Here is a 25,816-nt window from a genome sequence, read left to right on the forward strand (position 1 = left end):
AGAGCAAAGCGTAACCCTAGTCAAAAAATTTAAATGGAGTAGCAACAACAAAGTTGTTGAGTTGATTTCGGTATAAGAGCGTAGCGAGTACCTCATTAAAGTGGTACTACCACTATATTCAATGCTTCCAAGTTATATTTTAGACCAGTGTTGTTATTGTGAATGGCTCAACTAACTATTTGCAATACAGAAATATAAATTGACAAATAATTTCGTGATAAGCACCTTTCTCATACATATTTCAATATAAATAAAACCCGCATCTTACGAGCAGCAAATGATTGCATAGAGACCTTTGAAGCATTTCACTTCGCCATTCATTACTTGAAGAGATCTTACAAAAGTTTGTCCAAATTTGTGAAAACAATTTCCTTATTACACTCTCGTCATTTGCGTATTTTTACGGACGCCACACAAAGTTGACTTTTTATTTCCCCCTCTGTGCCGTAGCTAGGACCAACAACGCACCAATCAATTTATTTAAGTAGAAAAAGTTGCAGGAAGATTGCAAATATAAAATTATTTGCGGTTCTGCATGCGAAATTATTTTCACCGATGAAATATGAGTAGTCTCTTGGCTTATATTTTCTCCACCTTATCGCCGGGTGTCAGATTGTTTTGTGTATTTCTGTTGCGTTGTGTTGTGTTGTTTTTGCGTAATTTTATTTGTAAACTTTTCAAATTTGGCACACATTTTACTATGTGCGTACACAAAATACTTGCAGATGCAATAAATAAGCGAACGAAACCGGAAACTTTTTGGCAAATAATACCGAAGTGAATATTTATGTACACATTTATGTACTTTATATAAATATTGCTTGCGATTGAGGGCTCATAAAGTTGCCAGCAACACAACAGTACTGTAAAATATTCCAATTTTACGTTTTTGATGGTTCACCTGAAGGTGACGCTTTATATGTCCAGGTGTAACATTGTAACATTAGAAAAAGCTTGAATTTTAACTTGACTTCTGACGATTTCGGACTATCGCAAAAGATGAGTGAACTCAATGCTTCAGCTGTCGACAACTTGAGATCCCTAATTGTTACAAGCTCGACATACATATAATCAATATTTTTTATTCAAACTCAAGCCTGAAAAGAGTCAGAGCTCTATTCGAAGGTTTCTCAATGTAACTGGACAAAATACGCGGCTCATGTCTCACAAGCCTTGACAAAATGGTTAACATTGCACTTTGCAGGAACTCTGGTTGTAAGGAGGTTATGCGACTCTAGTTCAAGTTAAGTTTTTTAAGTTTTTATTTTTATGACTTGAGATGACCTTCGGACGGATCGACTATTATTCGAATGTAATTAATCAGTTATACTTATAAAACATTATCTTTAGAAATGTTTGCTTATTTTCGTTAAATTTTTCAATAGAATTCTTAACCTTTAACACATTGGCTGCTATGTGGCACGTTATATACATACATATATGTATTAATATATTGACTAATGCTAAATATCCTACCCTTGCCAGAAAGTTTTCAAATTAATTCACTGAGTTGTTAAGCACTCGCTTTTCGGCATATTAAATAGCGGTACATTATTTAACAAGCTCACAGCTTTAAAATTCCAATGAGCTTTAAAGCTTGTTGTGGTTTAATTAGCTTTAAACAACAACAATGGTGCTAACATCAACAGCCTAAAAACCAACTGTAATCTTTAATTACAGTCCATTTTGTGTGGGCAGATTCCTTTACACTGCTGTCTACTGAACTCATAAATGTAAAGGTCTTTAAATACAGCTTCTGACTCTACCAGCAGTTATACCCGCACTCACGCTTGAGACCCTGACCGGTAGTCCCACCGGTGCTAAGCACACACCGCAATATGTCTTCCACTCCTTCTGCGTCTCATTCAAATAAAAATCTGCATATTTTTGTTTTCCTCGCTTTCTTATTATTATTTGTTGTTGTCTGTTTGTCACACCATACAATTCATTATTTATAACCGTTTTCGAAGAAATAAAACTTTCATAGCTTTCATCATGGCATGTGCTCGGTTCGCCCGAAAGCCACCAAACAGTTCCGCAGCGAGGGCGCCCGTGTCGCACAATAACTTGCTCCTTACACAGGACATGTGCACACATGTGTTGGCGAGTGAAATCGTTTGTGTAACTTCAGCACTTCCTGCCCTCGTCCTCTTCCTCCTCAAGCGTACTGTGCTCGCGTGTTGTGCTCGCTTTTACAGCGGCGCTCATAAATTTTCTATTTAAGTCTGCATTTCAATAAATTTATGATTATGTTTAGAAAAACCTATACATTCATTAAACAACACACACACACACATATGCATGTAAATGTGAATGTGTGTGTGTGTGGCAGTACAAATGAATATGAGTGGGAGAAACAATAAAACAAGCGCTGACAACTTTATTGAATATGATATGAATATTATATTCAAAAATACACACAATGCGACACAACAGTTGTCTACCAGCATGTGTGTGAAGGCGTGCGGGGACTTGAATTTCTAAATATGCCGCAAGCGTTTTAGTTTTTTGCTACTTTTGACATTGCAGCCTTAGATTCTATCAAATTCGTCGGATTTGCAGCCTTCGAAAGTCGGCGCGCCGGCGTTTTGACATGTTTGCGGCTTAGATAATCGAAAAGTGAAATTTACTGCGGCATTATTATGTCAGCGGGCAGGTAAATTGTTTGCACATTTCTACTGAGCGCATGCAGAAGTTTCATGCGGGAAATAATTTAGATTTATTGTGAAACTTTTTCCAATTTTTATGCCTGGGAAAAGCAAATGTTTGAGTGAAATCGATTGCGAACGAGGAAGCTGCATTTTCTGAAAAAGCAATATATTTGCAATAATGAACTTGAACAAAATGGAGGTTACTTATTCTACAAATGGGTGGCTTCAATTTAAAGTGATTTACGAGTATTAAACTCTGTTGAACACGTGAGTATTTAGTTTATTTTTCATTACATGAAAGTGAAGCCAAATACTAATCGGTACTACTTACACATCACATTCAGCATAAGCGAGTCTTCCATTGCGGAGATCGGCAATCGCGGATTGGAACCGGCACACTTCAACAAAGTGCCGTCATCTTCAGGTTGTGGATGGAAGGACAGCGTGGAGAAGACTCTACCATTGCTTTGAGTCGTCGTTAGCTAAGGAGAAATATATAGATGCGATCGTTCAGTGATAATTATATAAAGATCGGACCTCAAAATTTCATCAGATTAATTATGATTGTGTACAATTGAAGTTCTTACTATTAGTCGAATAAATCTTAATTAATTTCGACATTTTTACTCCAACAACAACTTACAGTTCCTCGTTTGAAAGGCCGATTATTCTGTGTCCAGCGTATCTCTGTATCAGGCACTGAACCGGCGACGACACAAGTTAAATTATATTGAGTACCGGAAGAGAAAACTTTCAGTTTATTTGTGAGATTAACCGATGTTGGACTCACTGTAAAGATAAGTTGGTTGATGAGACCCAAATTTAATATATGTAAAAAAGTAGAATTTAGATTTTAATTGAAATAAGCAAAGAACATCAAAAAACGATTTTGGTATTTTTCAGAATTTTTATGGTTATAGAAGTTGAAACTTACGGAGCATCTCGATGCGTATGCTGCGCTCGACTGGTGGCACCAACTTCGTATTCGAAGCCTGACAGCGGTAGGTATTGTTGAGCGCGGACCGTGATATATTCGGCACCTCCAAGCGATTCACGGTCACATGACGGCCCATCGACACTCCATTGCCCGACTCCAGTAGACGCGTACCATTGATCCAGTTGACCACAGGCTCTGGTCGACCTGTAATAATATGGAAGAAGGCGTTAAATAAGTGATTTGTAAATACAAGTATAAGTGATGTCTAAACTTAGTGTGGTGCTATATTTTTAAGATTATAAATCCCGTAATTCTTTTTAAGGTACTTTTTTAGTACTTGAAAAGCATAGAATCGACGGATTTAAAACGGACTCTTAACCCACATACTCAAGCAGCCACGAACTGCAAGTGCAATGACTGCCACATTTGGATTCTAATTTTCCATCAAGTGCTGAACTGAAACTACCGCAAACTTTCAGCAGAGTCGTAATAGTAAAACAGATTGTAACCGAGATGTTCGACATACATTAAGGCATATAAGTTGCACCATCCTCTCGCCGTGTCCATAAAAGCAAGCAGAGCTGCCGTTTAAGTCTCTGCTGCAAGACGTCGGTGATTTCGTTTCCTCCGAGACACCCCCACTCCTTGGTAATGCTCGCATTCGTTTTCCACAATATGTGTAGGTTGATGGCGTATTTTTCTTTGCTCCATCCACAGCACTTCAGTAAGAGAAAATGTAAGATTTCTACGGCGCTCAATGCGCATGAAGCGAAGGCGAGTCGTTGGGTCAGTGCAGGAAATGAAAGCCGCAAAATTATTATTATTTTAAGTAATACAAAGCGCAAAGTTCCCGATTCACCAATGCCCACACACACACACACACATACATTCCAAGCATGCACAGGCAAGGCTCGCAGCGATTGGGTTGCCGGCCAAATGGCTCGTTCGAATGGCCTGAATTGCAGTGCACTTCTGTTACCGCGAAGGACTGCAATAATAGTCTTATATATAGGCGTATATATTTGTTATGAAGAATAAAATATTTTAACTGTTGATGACTGCTCGTTTTGCAACTATGTTGGCCCATAATGCCCGTGCGGTTGGCATTACATTGCACCGTTACCGCAAGATCGTCACCACAAGCTTATTTGATTACTTTCGCCAGCAGCAGTGTTGTTTTGTTGAACTGGTCTGTCGAAGATTTTATACTTTACATAGACTCTTCAATTAGTTATATACCAGCTGAGATGTGACCAAACTTCTTTGATATATATTGATATATGCTTCGACAAATGAAGGGATCCTATAATTCTAAAACTACTTACTAATAAATGTGCTAGAAGCTTTTTCGTGTCAGAGCTCTATTCGAAGGTTTCTCAATGTAACTGGACAAAATACGCGGCTCATGTCTCACAAGCCTTGACAAAATGGTTAACATTGCACTTTGCAGGAACTCTGGTTGTAAGGAGGTTATGCGACTCTAGTTCAAGTTGAGTTTTTTAAGTTTTTATTTTTATGACTTGAGATGACCTTCGGACGGATCGACTATTATTCGAATGTAATTAATCAGTTATACTTATAAAACATTATCTTTAGAAATGTTTGCTTATTTTCGTTAAATTTTTCAATAGAATTCTTAACCTTTAACACATTGGCTGCCATGTGGCACGTTATATACATACATATATGTATTAATATATTGACTAATGCTAAATATCCTACCCTTGCCAGAAAGTTTTCAAATTAATTCACTGAGTTGTTAAGCACTCGCTTTTCGGCATATTAAATAGCGGTACATTATTTAACAAGCTCACAGCTTTAAAATTCCAATGAGCTTTAAAGCTTGTTGTGGTTTAATTAGCTTTAAACAACAACAATGGTGCTAACATCAACAGAAAATTTTTGGAAAATATTCATGATGTGGGCCGACATACGATGCACACCTAGACTTAGTGACGGTGCAGAAGTTACCCTCGGACTAAATTAACATATAAGATATGCAAATGCCATAAAAATATATATTCATGCCATAACTCTTCCATACTCTACCCACAGAAAAAAAAAACGCTTCTTCAAAAAATTTAAAGTTATCTTTAACTAGCTTAATCATAATATCTAAACTTTAATTGTAAATATTTTTTCGGTAGCTCAGTACCTGCTGCTGGTTATTGAGAGAAAAGTTGCAAAGATAACATTTCTGCTTTTTCGGTGCTCAATTTCCCCAAACTTCTTTAATTTACAAGAGTGTACATGCCTATTTAAATGCCGAACCAGATTCAAGAGGTAATGGGCGACGCCGGCAAACGCCTTGATTAACTTTTAATGTTTTGTGGCACCCAAGTTGGGTTGCAGTGAACCTGCTCGCAAGCCCAATGTTTATTTACATACACTCGTTGGCAAAAAGATTTCACAATACACTCTCGACTACAAATATTTGCACAAAAAGTGAGCAACGCGCTGTGTGCCAGTGAATTGTGAGAGCTCAGTCTGACTGACTTACCGACTGCTGAGCAAACGAAGTGATTGTGTCAGAGGCAAAGGGAGCTTAAGAGCTGACACCACCGCCCGCCTCGCTTCACACCTTTCGCTGAGCATTGAAAATAGTAAATACTTCTTCTACATTTTACATCAATTTTTCTTGTACTCCAACCTGCTCTTCCCTCTCTCTCCCTTGTTGGTTGGGTTTTCCGCAAAGGATGTTGTACTGAAAATGTAAGTCAAGCATAGGAATACGAACTTCCAAGACTGCATGCTATTTTTCGCATTCGAAAATATGCAAATATGCATAGGAAGCTCCGACTCTGAAAATAACACGACGATACAAATAAAAAATAAAAAAGACACGAGCACAAGGAAAATCGCAAACAAAAATAATGCCACACACAAAGCGGCATCGAAATGAATTCGTTTAGAGGCAACAGTCGAAATTGTACACTCAGTCGAGTTGTTGGGCAAACAAACTTCGCACTTACAATGTAAATGAATACCGGAGAGGCATTTGCAAATGAAACAAGCAACACTCACACTTATGCATATATAGAAGGGAAATCAAATACAACAAAAATATAGAAAGGCATACATTAGTCAACTTTAAGTCGACAGCATAAAAAAACATGCAGAACAAAAATCGCTTTACAACAACAATGGAGCGGAAAAGCAAACGGGAAACAAGCGACAATGCAACAAAAGGGCGAACGAGCGCCTACATAGTCAAACGAGCAATCATTGAAGAAAAGGGTTTAAGGCCAGTGAATGTGTAATATACAAGTTGTATGAGCAACGTTAATACCGGAAACAAAATGCAAATTTCACCTAAGCGCACCCAAAAGGCAATCGAGTAAAGAGAGTGGATCGAGAGTCGGGACAGTAGGTGTCTTCGGGTGGCAGTTATGCAGCTAGGCAATCACAAAATTTAACGGTTTACAACTCGAAATTTGGTTAAAGTTATTTTGAAGCAGTTGTAAGGCGAGCTGCACCGTTTGTCGCTTTGAATATTTATTCGAGGGTGCTCATAATGGCAATTGGAACGTTGCCAAGGATGCACCGTTCTTTGGCGGTGGTAATTGAGAAACCTTTGTGGGTGTTCAACTGTAAATTGGCTATCTCATTGCATGGTTTGCTTTGGAAAAAGTGGACACAAAAACTTGTTAAAACTTGTAAATATTTAATGAGTTACACTAGAGGTTCTCGAACAAAGAAATGCACGAAGGTTGAATTTACATATATTAAGAGACCGCTCCTTATTCCTGCGAACTTAAAAAGCTTTTCAAGATATTCTGAGAGATATTATGTCCGAATAAAGGAAGGCGTTATCGATTTCCTGCGCTCACGATATTGATATTGATCTCAAGTTCAACACATTAGTGTTGCTCCAATATCAACTCAATTCTTGTTTATAGATCTAGAACGTTATGCTATGATATATATGAGAGTGTTTTTCTTGTATTTTTTGAACAATTAGCTCTTGTACGGTATAACTATAGCTTTCTAATTGTTCTAAATTGCATATATAAAAAGATTTCAAGGTCCTTAGGTAAGAACTTACAATTCCGATTTATATTATATATAATATAAATTATATATATAATACCAGAAATAGCATATATGTATATATTTGAAGGTGCTCGTGGTGTAAAAATATAAGTGTGCGTACCTGTAATGGTCCATTTGAACATGTCTGTCATTCAAACGCACAATGAAAGTTTCGAGAAGTGTGAGTGATTCATAAGAGAAGCTATTTAATCTAATTATTCTTTATATAATGGAAACTCTCCAATTGTAATTTCGTTTTGATGATAGGATTTGCATTGTAATGTGTAGACATTCCCCATTTGTAAGTTAGACAAAGAATGTCTACTTCATGAAAGAACTGAAGAACCAAAATTATGTTAGACTTCGTCCAAAAAATATATTGACGATTTACCTGTAATCTGGCTATTACGCAGCAGTATAACAGATACGAATAGATTACAATAAAAGTATACAATGTATTACAGCATATTGAGACAAACATTGGCCAACACTTAGTCTTCCGAATATACTACTTAGCCAGTTAATAATAACAAATGGCAGACACCGTGAAAAAGAAAACAAGAGCAATGTTAAAGCATTTGTGGTAGTGAAAGCTATTTGTCGGCATACAGTTATGGAAAGAGAGCGGGCATGCGGTTGTTATTCTAATCCTAGCAATGCTCACTTAATATCCAAGCAAATTAGGCAAGTGCTTGGATATTGGAATGATGGAATAAATAATGTATAATTGAATAAGTTGCCACAAGTGTTGCAAGAACAAAAGATATTGGATAAAATGTTCTCAAAGTGAAAACTCTACATTCAAAATACTATGCCAACAGTGAGTGCCGCTTTGTCGCGTGTCTACTGGGGCATAGGTGAGGTTGCTAGCCAGCCATTTCGTATATTGGTTGGTTGCCTTGACCACTTTCACTCGTGCTCGTTTTATCATTAGTTTTATCATCGTGTTCATTAATTTGCTTATTTTTTTATTTATGGAGAAATAATTTCTTGTTCTTCTGATATTTGTTTGGAAAATTTTAGATTAAATACGAGATAAGGATTCTAATACCGACTGGAATTTCAAGGCAAATATAGAATTATATCGGTTAAGATTATTTAAGGATGATAATTAACCAACAAATAACTAACTGAAGACAATTCTAATTTCACGAATCTTTGCAACCTCAAACCAGCGAATGAATACCGAAGCAAAGTACAAAACATCATTCCTTTCTTTTTTGTTGGAATTTGAATGATAAAATGTATTTACTTCACTTTATTAGCAACCCAACCAGGCACAAATGAATAGAATGCAGGTGCTCTGACCAGCGTGCGTTGCTCGTGATCGACCTCATGCTGACTGCTCTGCAGCAACTGCTGTCAATTGCCCATTCACTTTCAATTAAATGGTTGCAACTTCAACGGAATTTCAATAGAAAGCGCTTTTATTGGTCAAGAGATGCTTCCATGTACACAAGAAACATATGCGCTGCGGGGGATGGTGGGGTTGTTGGGTAGTCGAAATGGCATAGACTGCACGGAGCGAACATCAAATCATGCAATTTAATCAATTTAGAAATGTACAGCAACAACAACAAGAGCAGAGGGCACTACTAAAAAGTGCACTGCATTGGTAGTGGTCGTAATAAAAGCTCTTGCAATCAGTTGGTTAAAATTTCTCTTACGTGCGGCATGCAACATGCGTTTCCTAGTTGCTCCATTTGCAACAACAGCTGCCACACGCTCAGCTCACCTGATCACCTTCAAGAAGCGCTGTTTTTGCGCTTCTCCCTTTTTGTTTATATTTTTTGCAGTGTCTTACCTGCGAGGAAGCTGACAACCACAGCTGCTCTGGTCGCCTTGCAGGCGGAGGTTCAGCACAGCAGCAGTTTTGTGAAAATCTAAATGCACAACGGCGCTTTGCTTCCTCGCCAGCGGCGTTGCGGTGCATGCCATGAAATGGAACCGAGCGAATGAAAGCTTAACGGATTAAAATGTTTACGTGAATTTGCAGCAGCACTGCGACATCACATGTAGGACAACGGACAATCCACTGCCGCCACGCCGTCATTCTTTGCGCTGCTGACACCGCGAGCATATTTCGCCTTTTTTCACCGCTCTGGTGGCCGGTGGCTTTATCTATTTCCAATTGAAATCACACCATTCAATGGCAATAAAGCACAGCGGAAGAGCGAAGACACGGCAAGGAGTGGCCCAGCAGTGAAATAGTAGTAGTTAAGTAAGAAAGCGCTGCAATGAAGGTGAAATATAGTGTAAATGCAAAAACAAAAAATGCGAGATAAAAATAGGAATCACTTGTGGTATTTCGATCGGATTTCGATTGCTTAATTGCAATTTAATTTACTGATTGCGAACGAAATTGCCAATTATTTCTTAATATACGGGTATCTCGAGCACAGCAACTGCCATTTCTGCTATTCCTTTTCACGTTTGGCCTTTGAGTCGAAGTTGAAGTGCCATTATTGGAAACTGTTACGGACTCCGCCCAGCTGCGCTGCACGAGCTTGACTCCCTGCTCACGTACACCCGCATATTGTCACGAGTATCATCGAGCAAAGTACTAGCCGTTCACCGATGCCACACACCGTTCGTGTGTGTGTGTGTGTGTGTGTGTGGGTGGCCGAGTGCAAATGAACAAGCGAAAATAGCATCAGCTAATGAAAAGCATTACTCCATTTTAATCTGCACAACTGTCATCCTTGACTACTCCCTATGAGTCCTTAATGTCACAGCCACAACAGCGATCAAATGTCAGGCGAATGGAACGTGCTTTGTAAATAAGTGAGCACAGCTCGAAGATTTGTACGCTCTGTGTGTGAATGTTCCTTACTTATTTGTAAATTAGTTTTAATAAAATTTATTCTACAGTTCAATGAAACCAATTTTAATCCACAGGAGACTCCAATTCAAATCAAAGATCTAACAAAACGATTTAACTGTAAGCTTCTAAAACTGAAGACAGAAAACATGAATATTTAACTTATAAATGCCCATAAATATAATAATTATGTCTTAAGGCAATATTAAATTCACTCAGTACTGTTAAATTTGAATTTCCATAGCCTTAAAGACCTTAGCAGATATTAGATGCATTAAAATGTATAAATTTTACACCGTAAACAAATATGATAACCAACCACCTTTAAATAATGTAAACCCACACAAACACCCACTTTACTCTTCAGCGCCCACCAACAGCCATTGCTAGGGGCACAGACGCCACCACAGCGAAGGCTTAAAATACTTATTTGGCTAATAAGTCGTTACAACAAAGAAAACTATAAATTACATAATTTACGACTTGTTGTTGGCGGCGCAGAGAGACCAGGGAGCAACAGACCCACACACACTCGAATAAGTGTCGGTCTTAGACGAGAGGAGTGAAAACCAAGCACCCCATTGAGTTGAACACAAAGTTGTTATATGTGTGTGTTTTGTTACTTGTTTCAGGGTATTGTTGTTTTTGTTGCCCTTATTTGAAAACTTTCTCGAATAATTGATATTTATTTGCATCGTAGGGACCATCATATGTAACCGAACCGAATACAAAGTAAACAAGAGAATGCATGCGGTGCCTGTGAGAAGGATCGAAATTGGCGCAGAGAGTTGAATAAATCTACTTGAATTTATTAGAAACCTGAATATATATTTAACAGAAGATATACAGAATTTTTAAAAATTGGATCTTTTGTTTAAAATATATATTAAATGCTTTGTAGGGCTGTGGTAATTAATGGCATTTTTGACCTAAGCTGCAGTTTAAAGATTAATTATTAATTTTCAGTAAACGTTTTTTAAACTAATGAGTATAGACTTTATTAAGTTAATTTCGTTTAATTTTAATGAGTCCACCACTTCACCTAATATAATAAATGTAAGTGAGATTTGTTCAAAAGATTACCACCGGTCGCTCATTGCTAATTTAAGTACAGTTTCTTCCCAAAGCACTTTTCTACATTCCACACTAGCCTTACACAACGTCAACGCACAGCTCTCACACTTTCCATGCCGCATTCTCAACGCTTGTCATTGCTTCGCTGCTAAATAGACCCATGGGCCTGCTCAGTCTAAGCGAACAAACTGACCCGTCACAGCGCACATGTGTATTCGATGTTGCCATGTCGGTTGAATGTGTGTCCGTATCCATATATAGCTAAATGTCTATAATCAGAGAATCGTGTGTTTTATTCTTTGCCTGCTGTGTGTTATGGTCGGCGAGCTCGCCTTGTTTTAGTGTAAGCGCCTACACCCACAATGTGGTAAAATAATATTATACCAAGTAATCCTTCCGCTCTCGTTGCGGCCGTCGCCGCCGTAGATGAATCCGTGCAGCAAGGCAATGCGGCGTTGAGGGGAGTGTGTGTGTGTTGGCGGCTCGTACGAGGCATGTGGCTTGTGGCATATGTTTTTGCGCACAACACTTGCTCGAGCCAGCTTGAGATATTTGCTCTTTACAATTGCTTGGCTTTCTCGGCACGTTGGCTGCCCCCGCACTCCGCCTTGGCACTCGTTGGAGGCCTTTGTTCTCGTCCGCTTACTACGCTGCTGCACAATACGAGCGTATTATTACATTTTGCTTTTTGCTTGCACTTAAAACATCGATTTAATTAATTTGCTCATAAATTGTGCGAAGGCTATTGTTTTCGGCACATTAAACAAATGAGAAAAATGCCGAAAGGGGCACAAAGTGTCTTCATGCACACAACACTCACACGCGCACAAGAATACGAAGTCTGCAGCGCGTGCGAGTGTGTGTGTGATATTTTTTCTTAGAAACCTCTCCGGCCCCTCCTTGCCGGTCGGCTACTATTGCCTTTCATGGAAAAAGTTCCAAAAGTGGCGTAGACATTGTAGCCGGAAGTAGACGCTGCTGCAAGAATTTCTCCACCGAGCCGGATGTGAATTAGCGCTTACGTATAATTTATAAAGCTCTAAATACAATGTAATCAACATGCCGCAAATTACCATTAAGCCTTTTTGCTACACACAAAAACCCGAATATCTGTGTATATGTGAGTGTCTATATTAGCCCGCTTGCCTAAAGCTTTACTTTGATTGTGATTAAGTTGAAAAGTTCGCGTAGACTTTTTCTTCTGTCTCTCAACTCAGCTATGTGAAATGTGTTGAAATTCTTCTCTTCTCCACTTCTCCACTTGTCCACTTGTTCAATGCTTTAAATGTCTTCTTTATTTTTGCCGTCCAAATAAGTTACGCAAAAACTTATTAAAAAAGTTCAATGTTGTCAGCCGAAAATAATAGCTTAAATTTTATGCTTCTAAGAAAAAGAAACTAAAAAAGTATTTAAAAATATGGCGAGCGAAAATTTCTTCCAGCCTCTCTCTATAAAAGTATACGACGTGTGTGAGTTTATGATCGATACTTTGGCGAGTAGCATACGTGACATATCTTGTTTTTTTCTCCTACGTATAATCTATATTTCTTCGAACAGGCTCCGCGCATAGTTTTCTTAATCTTGCTTTCGTAATGATTTTTGTTGTCTTTTGGTTTGCACCTTGAGGACTTTCTACGAGATTTGTCAATGCCGACAGTGCCCGCGGGTCTTGAGAACCTGGAGTGGGAGAACACGATGATAAAATGTATCTTAAGCGGAAAATATGTATGGCAAACTATGTTCTTCCGTCATTCATTTTCAATAATCGAATAAAATTATTCAATCAGCAAAATAAGCAATTGGCCTTTTTTGCTAATTTGAAAACAAATCTCGAGCTGTGTGGTATCGTTTTTACATAACGTTGTAGCAGATCAGTGTAATGAAACATTAATGTTCCATGCCTGAATCACCTGATACTTTTTTATGAATTTGTTGAAGAAAAGCCTGTCCATTCGTCAAATCAAGAACAACGTCATTCGCGGAAAATATAATCACATTAAAGGCTGACATAGTCTACCCTTTAGCCACTTTAGAATATTGTGTTTTTAAAGCGATATTATAAATCTGTGATCCCAAGTGTTGTTCCAAACTTGAAACTTGTAATTCATTAAAAACATTTATGGAAGCAAATCATACATTTTTTAATCTCTTACACTTAACTATCGATTCCCATATACATACATATATACCATATATTTATGCAATATTCTTGTAATCCTTCCCATTCGTACGTTTAACGTAAAGTGGACAGTTTTACTTACCGCCACGCACTTCACATGTCAACACAATGTTGTCGCCCTCGAGCAGTGGGCCCACAGCGCCGGCGACATCTCGTCCAGAGGCATCATAAACCAGAATCTGATGTGGAGGAACTGCAGCAAAGCAATGGCGAAAAGAGAAAAGAAAAACGCGAATGTTACATATTAAAGAGCGATTTTAATCACAGCGAAGTGTGTGAGTGAGAGGGAAGTTATGTTTCTCATGTTTACATGTGTATTGTACTTAGGTGAATGTCTATTTTTACGTGAAACAATTAGTGTGTGGTGTCTGTAATTACGTATTTACGTGTTTGACGGACTTAGGCTCCTGCAGTATACGTACCAATAACCGTTAAATTAATTCTATGATTACGCGTTGGGGAATTCTGGAAATCGACGCGACATCTGTATACCTGTGGGAGAGAGACGAAGTGAGATGACTTAATAATGTAAATGGACATTTGAGACTCAAAATAAAATGTAGTCAAATTAAATAATGAAGAGATTTATATTCGGCGCTTGTATTTAGTTCACTCATAAGTACTTACGCCTTCATCATCCAATTGAATATTCTCGACCGTCAATTTTGCAGGTTGTTGATTTGTAACGAAGTAAGCGCGAGGGCCAAATGAGTTTGTGTCCGACCAGTATAGCGCCTTTTCGAACGCTCTCCCCCGAACATCGAAACTAGAAAGCAACAAGAATATATTTTAGAATAATATTTATCCACTCAAGTGCTTAAACTAACTATAATTTTGTTGTAAAAAAGTAATTCATTCTTAACACAAATATCAAAATCGCCCCCACTCATTATTTTCCGAATTTCAGCGGAAAATATTTTAGCTGCACAAATATTGTATATCAAATATTGAGCTTAAACGGCATATAAATGAAAAGCGATTAAATTAATGTTTTCCAGAACATTATGTGTTGTGTTACAGAAACATTAATGCCATCGATCAAAATTTAACTTCTTCGCCTTTTATTGCGCACTTGTTGGTGTTGTTTCAGCCACTGGTGCGTAAATAATGAAAATATGCCTCTCCACCCATTTTGCAACGTCTCGGAATTCATTGCTCAGCCATTATGGTCACCTAAATTATGGTCGCCGTGTGATGATTGTCCTCGGCAGCGAACCATAAATTTCGTCTGCGTTGAAATGCGTTGAATAATGTTGTTTTGAATACGTCGTTTTAATTTGATTTGATCGGGCAGCAGATGGGCATTTGATGGTTCTTCAGACACAACAAGGACCCTCTCTCACTTTTTGTATTGATTTATTGGTATTGTTCTGTGTACTTTGTATTCAATATGAAAACTGAGATACAGGTTGATTTTGCTTCGATTTCGAGTCACAGATATACATATCTACTTTTAAGAGCATAGTCTCCCAGAAAGTTTCGAAACAATCACACGCTAGTAAATCGAAGCGAACACAGAGACCAATGTGAATTTTTCGTTATTACTTCAATACTTGGGATTTATAATATCTATTCGAAATTAAAATTAAATTTAAATGTCTCATTCCGCATCAACATCAGACAATTCTTTCTGAATTATTTCTCGGTGGAAGATTTTCCTCTACAGCACTAATAATGTTAACCAGGTATCAAAGCATATTAACTACAAAATATCACAAATTTAACTTAAATGGTAGCACAAATGACGCAGCAACGGAAGGAGGGTGTCGAGTTGTACGAGAATTAAGGCATTGCACTGATGGCCAAGTGATGCAGAGAATGGAAATAATTTGTGGACGTATTACCCACTTTACATTTGCTTGTACTAATAGTGTGTGTTTTTGTTGGCGTTGTATAATAGCAGCAAGTATCCGGTAAGTAAGCACCGCGCGTCCCCCAAAGAAAGCAGCAACACGAGCGAAAAGTTGTGAAACAGAATTCGTTGGAGAACAGCAAGCATTTGCTGGCAAATATTTCCAGCGAATTTTTTCGAGTTTCCGACTATTTTTTTTACAACACAAACCCACACAGAAGAATGAAAATAAAGTAATGTAAGCGAAGAAAGAATAAAAAAGTGAAAATGTACAGGCATTAAATGAAGGAATACGCAGCTGAAGCTGAAGGAAAAGTTAGCCTAGTAAATTTTAAGAATTTGCTCGGGTGTGAAATCTAGCATGGACGCTGTGAAAATATTAATTTTTGCCTTCGCCTTCGCCTGACGCCTGCGAGGGAGAAGCGTGAAAGTGAGCGGGCAGCTGTAATCATCACCCCTCCGCCATCTCACCAGCTGTTTGCAGTTGTTCTGTTATTTCTTTGCATAAGCATTTATTATACAATATTTTGCTTGTTCGTTTGCACTAGTAGTGCTGATAAGAAATGTTAATGAGAGTATGATGGTAATAATCTCACTTCAATACACAACAGTTACAAATTTGTTGCAGTTATTTTTTTTCCTTTGATGTTTATTCACCATGCTGCATGTTATTTTTATTTTTACTAGTGTGGCAACTATCCCAGCAAACAGAAAAGTTGGTTTTTGAAGTGTGAATTGATAAGATAATTAGGTCTTTCGTCCAAGCTCTACAGTTAATGAAGGACTCGAGAAACAGTACAATATAATTTTCGAATCGAGAAAAAAGGCATCCTTGGCTTTGGAAAGGTTTTCTTGTCAAGACTAGTAGAATAACATATTCCCACTGGCAGCACCAATTTTTAGCGTTTTCATTTCTATGACCTACCTTCTCATTTCTATGACTTCGCATTTTTTTAATTTTCAGCGTGGAATTTTCATAGCCCTAAATCGGTCGCTGCACTTGTCTAGCTGCTCTGCTCATTGTTATCCACAGATCGAGTGCTTAGTTAGTATGCGCTGCGCTGCCACACTCCGCGCTGGGTCAATTGTTCGGCGGCTCCAACCGCCGCCTGCCACAGCGACTGCTTTATTAGCATTGTCAACACAATTGTCCTCTTCAATGCTGCGCCTTTGTGCTTGTGCTGTGCTCCGGCACTACTCCTGTGCAGTCTCTTACCTACGCCCAGCCGCGCGGTTGTGTGGCTTCACTATCGCCGCTCGCTTCGCGCTGTCATTCGGCGCTTCGCCATTGTTTGCGCCTTTAAGTGGTTTTTTATCATTTCACCGCTGACACAATTTATATCCTTTGCTCATATTTCTTATGCTTATCACGCCGAGGATGTCGTTATTTGTGTGAGTTCACATCTACATACACACAGACAGACAATGTGTGTCTGCGTCTGCGTGTGTATGTGCGTGGACATTTCGGTCTGCGAAGACGCTGCGTTTGCGTTGCGAAGTGATTGCCGGTGTCGACATTTTCGTGCTTTCTTTTTTTTTCTGCCGCTTTCGCTCCGTAATTTTTAGTCTTTCGCGAATATTTCTATCACCGCATCCGCTTTGTTATGTATGCTCTTTAAATACGTCAACGCTTTTAATGTGCTGCTCTTCTGCTTCTTTCTTTTTTCGTTTTTTCGTTTCTCTGCAAGAATCACATATTGTTTTTCCCATCTTTGGGGATTTTCTCAGCACTTGCTAGACTTTTAATGGGGTTTTCTGCGCGGCTCTGCTGTCCTTTGCGATCAAGGAAGTGGAAGTTAAGTTGCGTTTAAGTGATAAATTCATACAATTATCCGGCGTATTCTCCACTCGCGAACGACGGCGACATGTGCGCGGACTCATTTGTAAGGCGCTGTGCGTTTATGATGATTGCAAGATAAATGCGTCGCGACAACTTTAAATGGCTTCATAGCGACTGTCGGTGAATTTCGCAAATTGGGCGTAAAGGCAAACGAGATTGTGCGCTTACCGTTGCTGTGCTCTGTCTTAATACTGAATTTACATTTAAATTTGATAAGATTATAATAAAACAAAGCCAGCGCAATAGATAAAGTTTTCGAGAACAAAAAGATATATATAAATACATATATATCAAGATAATAGTGAGTACTTTAGATTAAAGTTGTTATTTGATTTATTGCTCTCCTTACAATTATTTTATAATATGTATTATCATATAAAAATATATATAGAAATATTATAACGGGAATGTAGCCGTTAATCGATAATACGAAACTCACCCAATAGCCTCGATAATCGCAAACGCTTGTAAACTCTTAGATAATTCTATTTAAAGTAAATGCTAAAATAGTCAATGATGGCACGGCAGGGGCGTATACGTAACCACAGCAAATATCAAAAGTTCAAATTTAATGCGCGAAATGGGCCATAAAAGCATAAGTAAATTACGTTAATTTTTAAAATAGCGCCGAACTGTTGCAGCATAAAGGCGAAGCGACGTTTGTGGGCAATTGAATATATTTAGAAAAGTTTTTAAAGTTTCAAATTTCCTTCGGGTATTCACGTGTATTGCACCCCAGCGTGCAATAGAGTAGGCACAAGAAACTTTAAAAGCGGACCACACACCTATATGCATGCGCGTGTATTATGTGCGAGATGTGTATAAGCACGGGAGATAAGTCGAGAAGAGGAAGAAGAAAATATAGTGGAAAGTTGAGTGAAAACGTTGCTGCAACTGACACAACATTTTTGTTTAGAATTCGTTTAGGCAAAACTGTACACATTTGCTTAGTCAATATATAAACATGTTGTTGTTGTTGTTGTTGTACATATGTATAAACACTTTGCTACTCCGAGCCTGCTTTGTACGCCAGGCCCAATGGCAACAACTTCACTTGAAAATGTAAAATAAGAAATTCCAAAAAAACGCAAATAACAACAACAACGACAACAAGCAATATGTGTTATTTTTTCTTATTTTTTCCATTTTCACTTCCTTGGCGACTTTCTTTTGTGTGCCTTTTGAGTGCGCGTTTTTGTGTGTGTGTGTGTGTGCGTTTTTCGCTTGGAGCGTTTGTTCTTTGTTTGTCGAGTTTTCAAACAATTAGTTGAGTTTTATTTATTTTGCGTTAATTGGAAGTGCTTTATCTTGCGCTTGAATGAATGAGTTAAATTTCGCGTAACTTTCAAAAGCACAAACAACATTTGGAGTGTGGAAATTTAATGGCGAAAAGGGATTTGGCGGCAAGGTTTATGAACACTGCGCGAAACGCAACATAAAATAACAGAAAAAAATAGTGCCAAATTTGGTCGTTTCGCAAGCATAAATAACTTGACACTTTAAGATGAAATCGCGGCGAAAGTTCAGAAATTTGAATTTTCGGCTTTAAGAGATTTCGCTGTGATTTGCTTATAGCTATTAGGTGAGTTTAATTGAATTTGTGAGAGTTAGTCATCTCAAACGTTTGAAAGAAAAATTAATATGTGCACAAGTTTTCTCATATTCAATAAATGATTTGAAGTTGTGAGATCGAGTAAATCCAATTTTGAGTGCTTTTCAAGGCTCTAAAAGCTTTCGACGGACTCATAATCATCCATTTTGCTAAAAATTGCGGATTAAGTTTGATCCCAAATAAATTCGTGTTTTGAAGTATTATTGCGATCTCTTTATGGGTACAATATTTTTGATGAAATTGAAAGGCGTGCGATATTCGAGAATTACTTGTGAGGGCATACCCCCAATTCTGTCATGAAAGTAATAAAATTGCATAATGAAAGTTGTAAAGTGTCTACTAAACTGGCCCAATTCATCATAAATTGCTGCAATAAAAACTTGCCAAATCAATTTTGTGACAAAAATTCGCAACTATTCACACACACACACACATATGTCCTTTATATAGTTTATAGAGCTAATGTGTTCAATACAAGCTACGGTCAGGAAACCCTTTTCACACGTGACAATTTTGCCAAATCATCCGGGGCAATGGCACATCTTCTGAATAGCTCCATAAAGGTAAGGAAAGTCATGCTGGCAAAGGTCGCAATTCACGACTCAATTGCATGACAAAACGAGCAAATGGCGGACGTACCAAATAAAGGGCTAAGCGTCAAAAGGCGTAAAGTCGAGAAAATAACGGTATACCGTGCCGAATAACAATCGCAGAGAGATTGGGAGAAAAATGAACATTTCGCACACATCCGAATATGTTTCAAAAATGAAATAATATTTTCATACATTTTTATTGTCCGTTATGTGCGAACGAAGCCCGAAGCGGGCGGCAGCGTGAATTTATGATGATGCTGTGCGTGCAATAGGCGAAACCCTTCAAAGGCGTACAATTGCCAAAATGTCGGGGGTGTGTGGTGCTGATGTGAAGGTATGCAATCGTGCCGTTTAATCCCATTGCAAATGAAAATCGAAAAAATGGCATTTTAGCTGGCGTTGAACCAGAAGGAATATCCGATTGCTGCCTGAATAATTTTGTGACAATATGTGCCAAAGTGTTGACAGCAAACTCACACACAGGTGTTCGCGCAAAGAAAACAAGTTGTATACAAATACGGCCAAAACGAGCGCCTGTTGTTGTTGACTTCAATTATACGCCTCACACTCAAATCACACCTACTCACACATGCACTTTGGAAGGTGAAAAAATTGCCAACCTAAAAGCACAAATACAACAAATTGTAGTTTTTATAACACGCCTGCGTGCACATAAATAATACAAAAGGGTTGCCGTTAAATTCTCGGACATATTGTGCGCAAGCCAAGGTGCTGCAGTGAACTGGCTTAACGGGGGCCTAAACGGGGTACAAACGAATTTTCACCGATCGTAAGGTGAACTGTAGCAACAACATTAAAAATGGTTCACAGCAATTTGTTATGCGAATGACGGCAGTCGAAATGAAATTAATAAAATAAAGGTCCGATTGGAAATTTTTGGAGCAAAGAGAAAATCTTTAAAAAAGGCGATTTTCGAGATTTAAAATTGTTTTTCGAACATCGCTCATGGAAATTATGGAAACTATCGAACCAAAACTTCCCACAAATGTTGCATTATAGGCGTGGCATCGACCATCTAAAAAATTCACAATCTAACTCAAGTTCCCAGGTATCGAACATAAGGGCCTCAGTGGTTGTGGTTAATACTTTTCCTCAAAATATAAAAAAATTCAGAGGGTTTGTTTTCATATTGATATAAACGTATATCCCAAAATTAGGCAAAATCGGGTTAGTACTTCTTTCAGCCGCCATATAACTGATATTAAAACAAAAGTTTTTCCGATGGGCTTAATACCGTATATATCGGTTAAAATGCGAGATATATGAACAAATTTAACATACCTTATAATCTATAAAATATCGAGATTGGTGGCAAAACTAGTTCAAATTGGATCTGGAATTACTTCCAGCCCCATATGCTTTATAGAATAATAATCGTTATTCTATTGAACTTTATGTCGAATATATGGGTAAAGTAGTATGTTATGTTATTACAATTTTATAGGCACATGTTCGTCAAGCTCAAGATCTTTCCCTTCCAAGATGAAACCTGAAAACGTTTCCACTTCTTTGAGTTGCAGGATTATAACTTTTTGATTACACCCGAACTTAGCCCTTTCTTACTCGTCTTGAAGTCAAGTTTTAGTTTTTAGAAAAAAAGTTGAGTTCATAAATAAAATACTGAGACTTCGAAACTGTTTATCAAATTACAGCCCCGTTTTCGTCTTTTTATACCTGCATTGGCGCAAATGCAATGCTTCACTTGCACAGGTGTATTCTGACTATAGCATGCTAAAGGTTCATCATATCGAATAGCAAGAAAATTTAAAAGGCGGATAGTTTAATGTCAAGCATTTGTCGACGATTATCCATAAACATGCAAACCGTGGAACTTTTGGGTTGGCAAAAATGCAACTTAAATATAAACAACCATTCACTAGAAAAACCTTCCTCACTTGCAAGTAGTTCTTTTTCCTTTGTCAGATTTGCAATAACATTCGTAGAGCATATAATGAAGTGTAATCTTGAATTTAGCCATTCCGCAGACAGATACCATCTACTTCTATGTAGTGACAAATTACTGCTTATCTCAGTGTCTGTGCGCTGTGAAACGAAAATAGAACGAAAATTTAAGGAACTTGTATACACTTGAGCACCGCCGCCAGATGTTCATGATTTCGGTATCTGGGAACTTTAAACAGCCCTGCAGTGGCTTCCATTTGTTTTGCAACACCCTCGCCTAATTTATATAACCTCAATGCCAGAGCAGATCTCGGAAAAGAGCAGCGAGCAGCGAAATTAGAAGCCAACACACCAACCTTTTAACGAATAAAAAACACGCTACAAAAATAGTCAATGTAAATATACAGAGAGAAATTGCTGCTATCAAAAAATTAGCAATTCAGATCACACAGGCAAGCAGCCACCAGCCTTTCCCAACTCACCAACCCACCGCATGTTAAGGCAAACGGCCCACTTACATTCGTAATCAACCGCATGTCGGGCAGGTGCAGAGCCGCAGAGCCAGGTAGGAACCTGTTGTTGGCGAAAAAGTGAACGAATGAACGAAACGTGTTTTATCTGCATTGGAGTGTAACGAAAATACGCAGAGCTCAAAGGCAGCTAGATGAAGCTGGAGCTGGCTACTTACAGCCTATGTATGAAGGCAGGCACGCACACATACATATGTACATCCGTAGAAGTTTTGCCATATACAACAGCTGCCATGGCACTTCGAAGGAACAGACAAGTAAACAAAAGCATAAACAAACGCAATCAAGAAGATGTGCGATAAGCAAGTGCGAACAGCGTTGGACTGTGGCGACGGCGGCTAAAAGTGTTGATAAAGGTGCGGATTAGTGCGTTACTAACCACACACTCTTACATAATGAATGCGAAGAAAAAACATAAATGAATGGCAGAACGTAAAACTATATGAGTAAAGAGCAAATTACGGGGAGTGCAGGCACTTTGCCTAATGTCGGGCACCTGGGCATGCTTGGCCGGCCGGTTCAATGCGTTACGACGTGTTTACGCCTTGAGTTATGCTCTCAACTGCGTGCCAAAAGTGACCAATGAACGACTAAAGTGTTTTTCAGTGAATTTAAAATCAGACTTTAATTTCAAGTATATACTATTATTGCTAAAGGCAGCTTACATGACGAATAAGTAATATTTTTTGTTTGCTGTTTTTAAGGGAAGTTGTTTATGGTTAAATATGAGATAGAACGATCTTTCGTCTGTTATATGGTATTAGAGTTGATCTTGTTGCAAAAATGAAATTCAAATGCTGCATAAAAAACAAAAAGGAGATTATTTAGACCTTCGGAATAGTTATGAATTAGCTTAAGGTGAAATTTTTACTACTAACTCTCTTAAGACGATCTTGTGGAAGACCTTCACATAGGTTATACAATGAGATTAATTCATTACGCATGCTATGATTGCAAAGTATTCGGTGTAATTTCCAGTTCCGATTAGATCATAACACTATTCATATATTTGTTCGAAAGGATCTTCAGACATAAAAACTCTATACTTGATTAGGATATATGTAAGTGCCAGGATGAAACCTTCACTTTAACCAATATCCAACCTTCTTCAAGGCTCTATAGTCTCTATAGAAGGAAGTCATCAACGATCTTCTTGACAATGTGAAGTAGAAAGAAAAATTGTAAAGTGTATTTCTGAAATGTTTATTATTTCAACATAAAAACGGTGTGGCAAGATCATTCATGTACCCACGTCTTTTCGGTAACTCCAAAAAAGTACATGCCACAGAGCAAATAGAAACTTTGATTAGAAAAGTTGTTACTTTTCGAATTTCGGTTGCGATGCAACTGCTGCAATATTGATGCTGTTATTGTAGTTGTTATTTGCTACTCACTAATTCCCAGTTAATCCGAGAGTGACAACACCAAGCTGCTTTCAACTCATTTCAGCCAAAGTACTCGTACTCGCACACAACATTGCCACAAACGGCTGAGCGCCACCCACAGCTGAGCACTTGCCAACGCCGAGCGCTGGGTGCACAGCACGTGCTGCAGGATGGTGGGGGCGGCATTCCGTGGTTTGTGTAATGCAAATGTGCTGTTCACTTGGTTTATTTATTTATTTGCACTGCCAATGCGCTCTATCTATCTTCGCCACCAGCATGGCATAGCATGTGCATCAAATCGTAGTTTTTCCAGTGAAATTGAATTTTCGCAGAATTATTGAAGTGTATAAATTAGCAATAAGTGGTTTGCAAAATCGACTATTTTGATCTCGTGTTTGCCTCCGTCGTTCTCGTTCATCGGGGTGATGTTCAGCTGGCATTTGCATACCAGTTTCAATTTGTTTTGGAATCACATATGCAATTTGCATTTCGGTACTAATGAGGCTCGCCATTAGCAGTTAATTACGTTTAATTTGGGTTTAAAGCAGATGCTCTGCATAACATATTTATAAGTACTTCTAGCAATGATGGTTTTATGGTTTTCTTCTTGAATATACTTAAATTTTAATATTATCTTACAAGAAGTGGAAAATATAAATTTCAAATCACTTCCATTCAGCTCAATGATTTTCATATTTTTTAATTTAAATATTATTTTTTTCATTTGCTCGACCCTGTAGTACTCACAGATTGCGAAAGGAAGTGTTTGTTGGGATTCAAAGATTTTAGTACAGAAATACATACAATTGTTCTGAAGAGGAACTTTCTCAAGTATAGTATGACCAACTAGGTGTACTTGAGAAGACACTTAAATCGGAATGAGAAGTTGAAAAATATTTATAAATGCACTTTCCACGCCGAAAACATTCAAAATAAAATCAATAGTTGCAAATAAATCATCCAAAAGTACATCAATTTTTACTGTTAAAGGAGTTGGGAATATCAATATTTTAACCTATATTGTAATAATGGTCCGTTTATAATAAAATAAAGAAAGCGAAAATGTATAACACAATGAAAAACACACTCGCATTCGCAAGGCGGCACAACAATAGCAGCGGTTGATGCCTCAAAAATCAATTAACCTTGATTGTTGTACGTGTTTCGACGGTCGTTATGCCGAGGCCTGGGGCCATGGTCGCCCCGCACTGCGCCGTATTTTCGTATATATTATACAAAAGCAGCGCACGCACAAGTGTCGAAAGTGTGAGTCAAGCAGTGTGCCCACAGGTGGCAACGACGCATTGAAAGAGATTGCCGAAGAGTGAGATTATATATATATATATATATATATGTATATACAAGTATAATGGTGTTATTGTTTTATTGACGATTTTCTTTTCAACTGCGCTGTTGCTTTTACACTCTCCCTCTCTCTTGTTTGCAATGCTTCAGCCTTTAAACTTGAGACGCTTCCCTGAGTAAATAAATGATTCTCAGCTTTTTGGTACCATACATACACACTTTTTTATTGTTTTGCACGCAGGTGAGTTTTTAGCTGCCTTTTTGTTATTCTTCCTGGCGGCGCGGAATTGCCACGGACATTGCTGTTGTTGATGGGATTATTGAAAAAACGACAGGTTTCAATATTGGACGTGACAGTTGGCTTAGTTGGGACTTTTGCTGATTTTCGTTTGGCAGTCTGGCGCCGCGGGCAACACACCCACATGTAGGCGGAGCATTGCGCTTGTCTTCGGTATTCCTTTTCTGCTCGTCGTCAGTCATTCCTTCTGCTGCTGTCCCACGATGTTCCAAATTAATATGCACGTGAAGGCATTTTGTTGCAGATTAAGTGGAACAAATATTGTTTTATTTCTTTATTCTAGGATTTGTTTAACCGCATTCTCTGATTTCTTGTTTAACAAGTCGGCAGTTCGGAGGGTTTTCGATGTGGCACTTAGGAAACAATCAACAGCGAATTAGTATCCAACTGTTGCCGTTATTTTTCTGAATTTAGGATGAAAATAATAAAAAAAATTGGACTAAATTTTCTCCAATTTCAGAAAAGACATGGGTCCAACTCAGGATTCTGGAAACCTCATCTCAATTATTTAGAAACATGATCTTCCTGAAAGTAGGGTAAAATGTTACATTAAGTAAAATAAAACCAGTGATCTTCGATGACTTTTGAATATCGGATTTCGCTTTCTTCATAATTTCTTGGTTGAATCTTTGAGACTACAAATGGTTATAATTTCCACTCAAGTTTGCATGTAGTGTTGTATGTTTTACAATAAATTGTAAGTTTTATATGCACGCAGGAAAGTGTGTCCCAATTTGCGTACCAAAAATAGCCGATAAGGTGTACATTGAGTAAACGCATAAAA

At 38.1% G+C, this 25,816-nt stretch overlaps 1 protein-coding gene across 2 annotated transcripts in view; it reads right to left on the minus strand.

Moving 5' to 3' along the window:
- LOC105220719 (uncharacterized) overlaps window positions 1-25,816 on the minus strand; it is a 159,874-nt gene that overhangs the window by 28,644 nt on the left and 105,414 nt on the right. For both annotated transcript variants that reach the window (XM_054226050.1, XM_054226049.1), the window contains exons 4-9: window positions 14,322-14,460; window positions 14,117-14,186; window positions 13,777-13,887; window positions 3,586-3,792; window positions 3,295-3,440; window positions 2,983-3,133 (exon numbers count right to left, since the gene is read on the minus strand). In XM_054226050.1, coding sequence (XP_054082025.1) covers window positions 2,983-3,133; window positions 3,295-3,440; window positions 3,586-3,792; window positions 13,777-13,887; window positions 14,117-14,186; window positions 14,322-14,460 — 824 coding nt within the window. The remainder of the gene's footprint in view (window positions 1-2,982; window positions 3,134-3,294; window positions 3,441-3,585; window positions 3,793-13,776; window positions 13,888-14,116; window positions 14,187-14,321; window positions 14,461-25,816) is intronic.

This window comes from Zeugodacus cucurbitae, chromosome 2 (genome assembly GCF_028554725.1).
Source record: "Zeugodacus cucurbitae isolate PBARC_wt_2022May chromosome 2, idZeuCucr1.2, whole genome shotgun sequence".
Lineage (NCBI taxonomy): Eukaryota > Metazoa > Arthropoda > Insecta > Diptera > Tephritidae > Zeugodacus > Zeugodacus cucurbitae.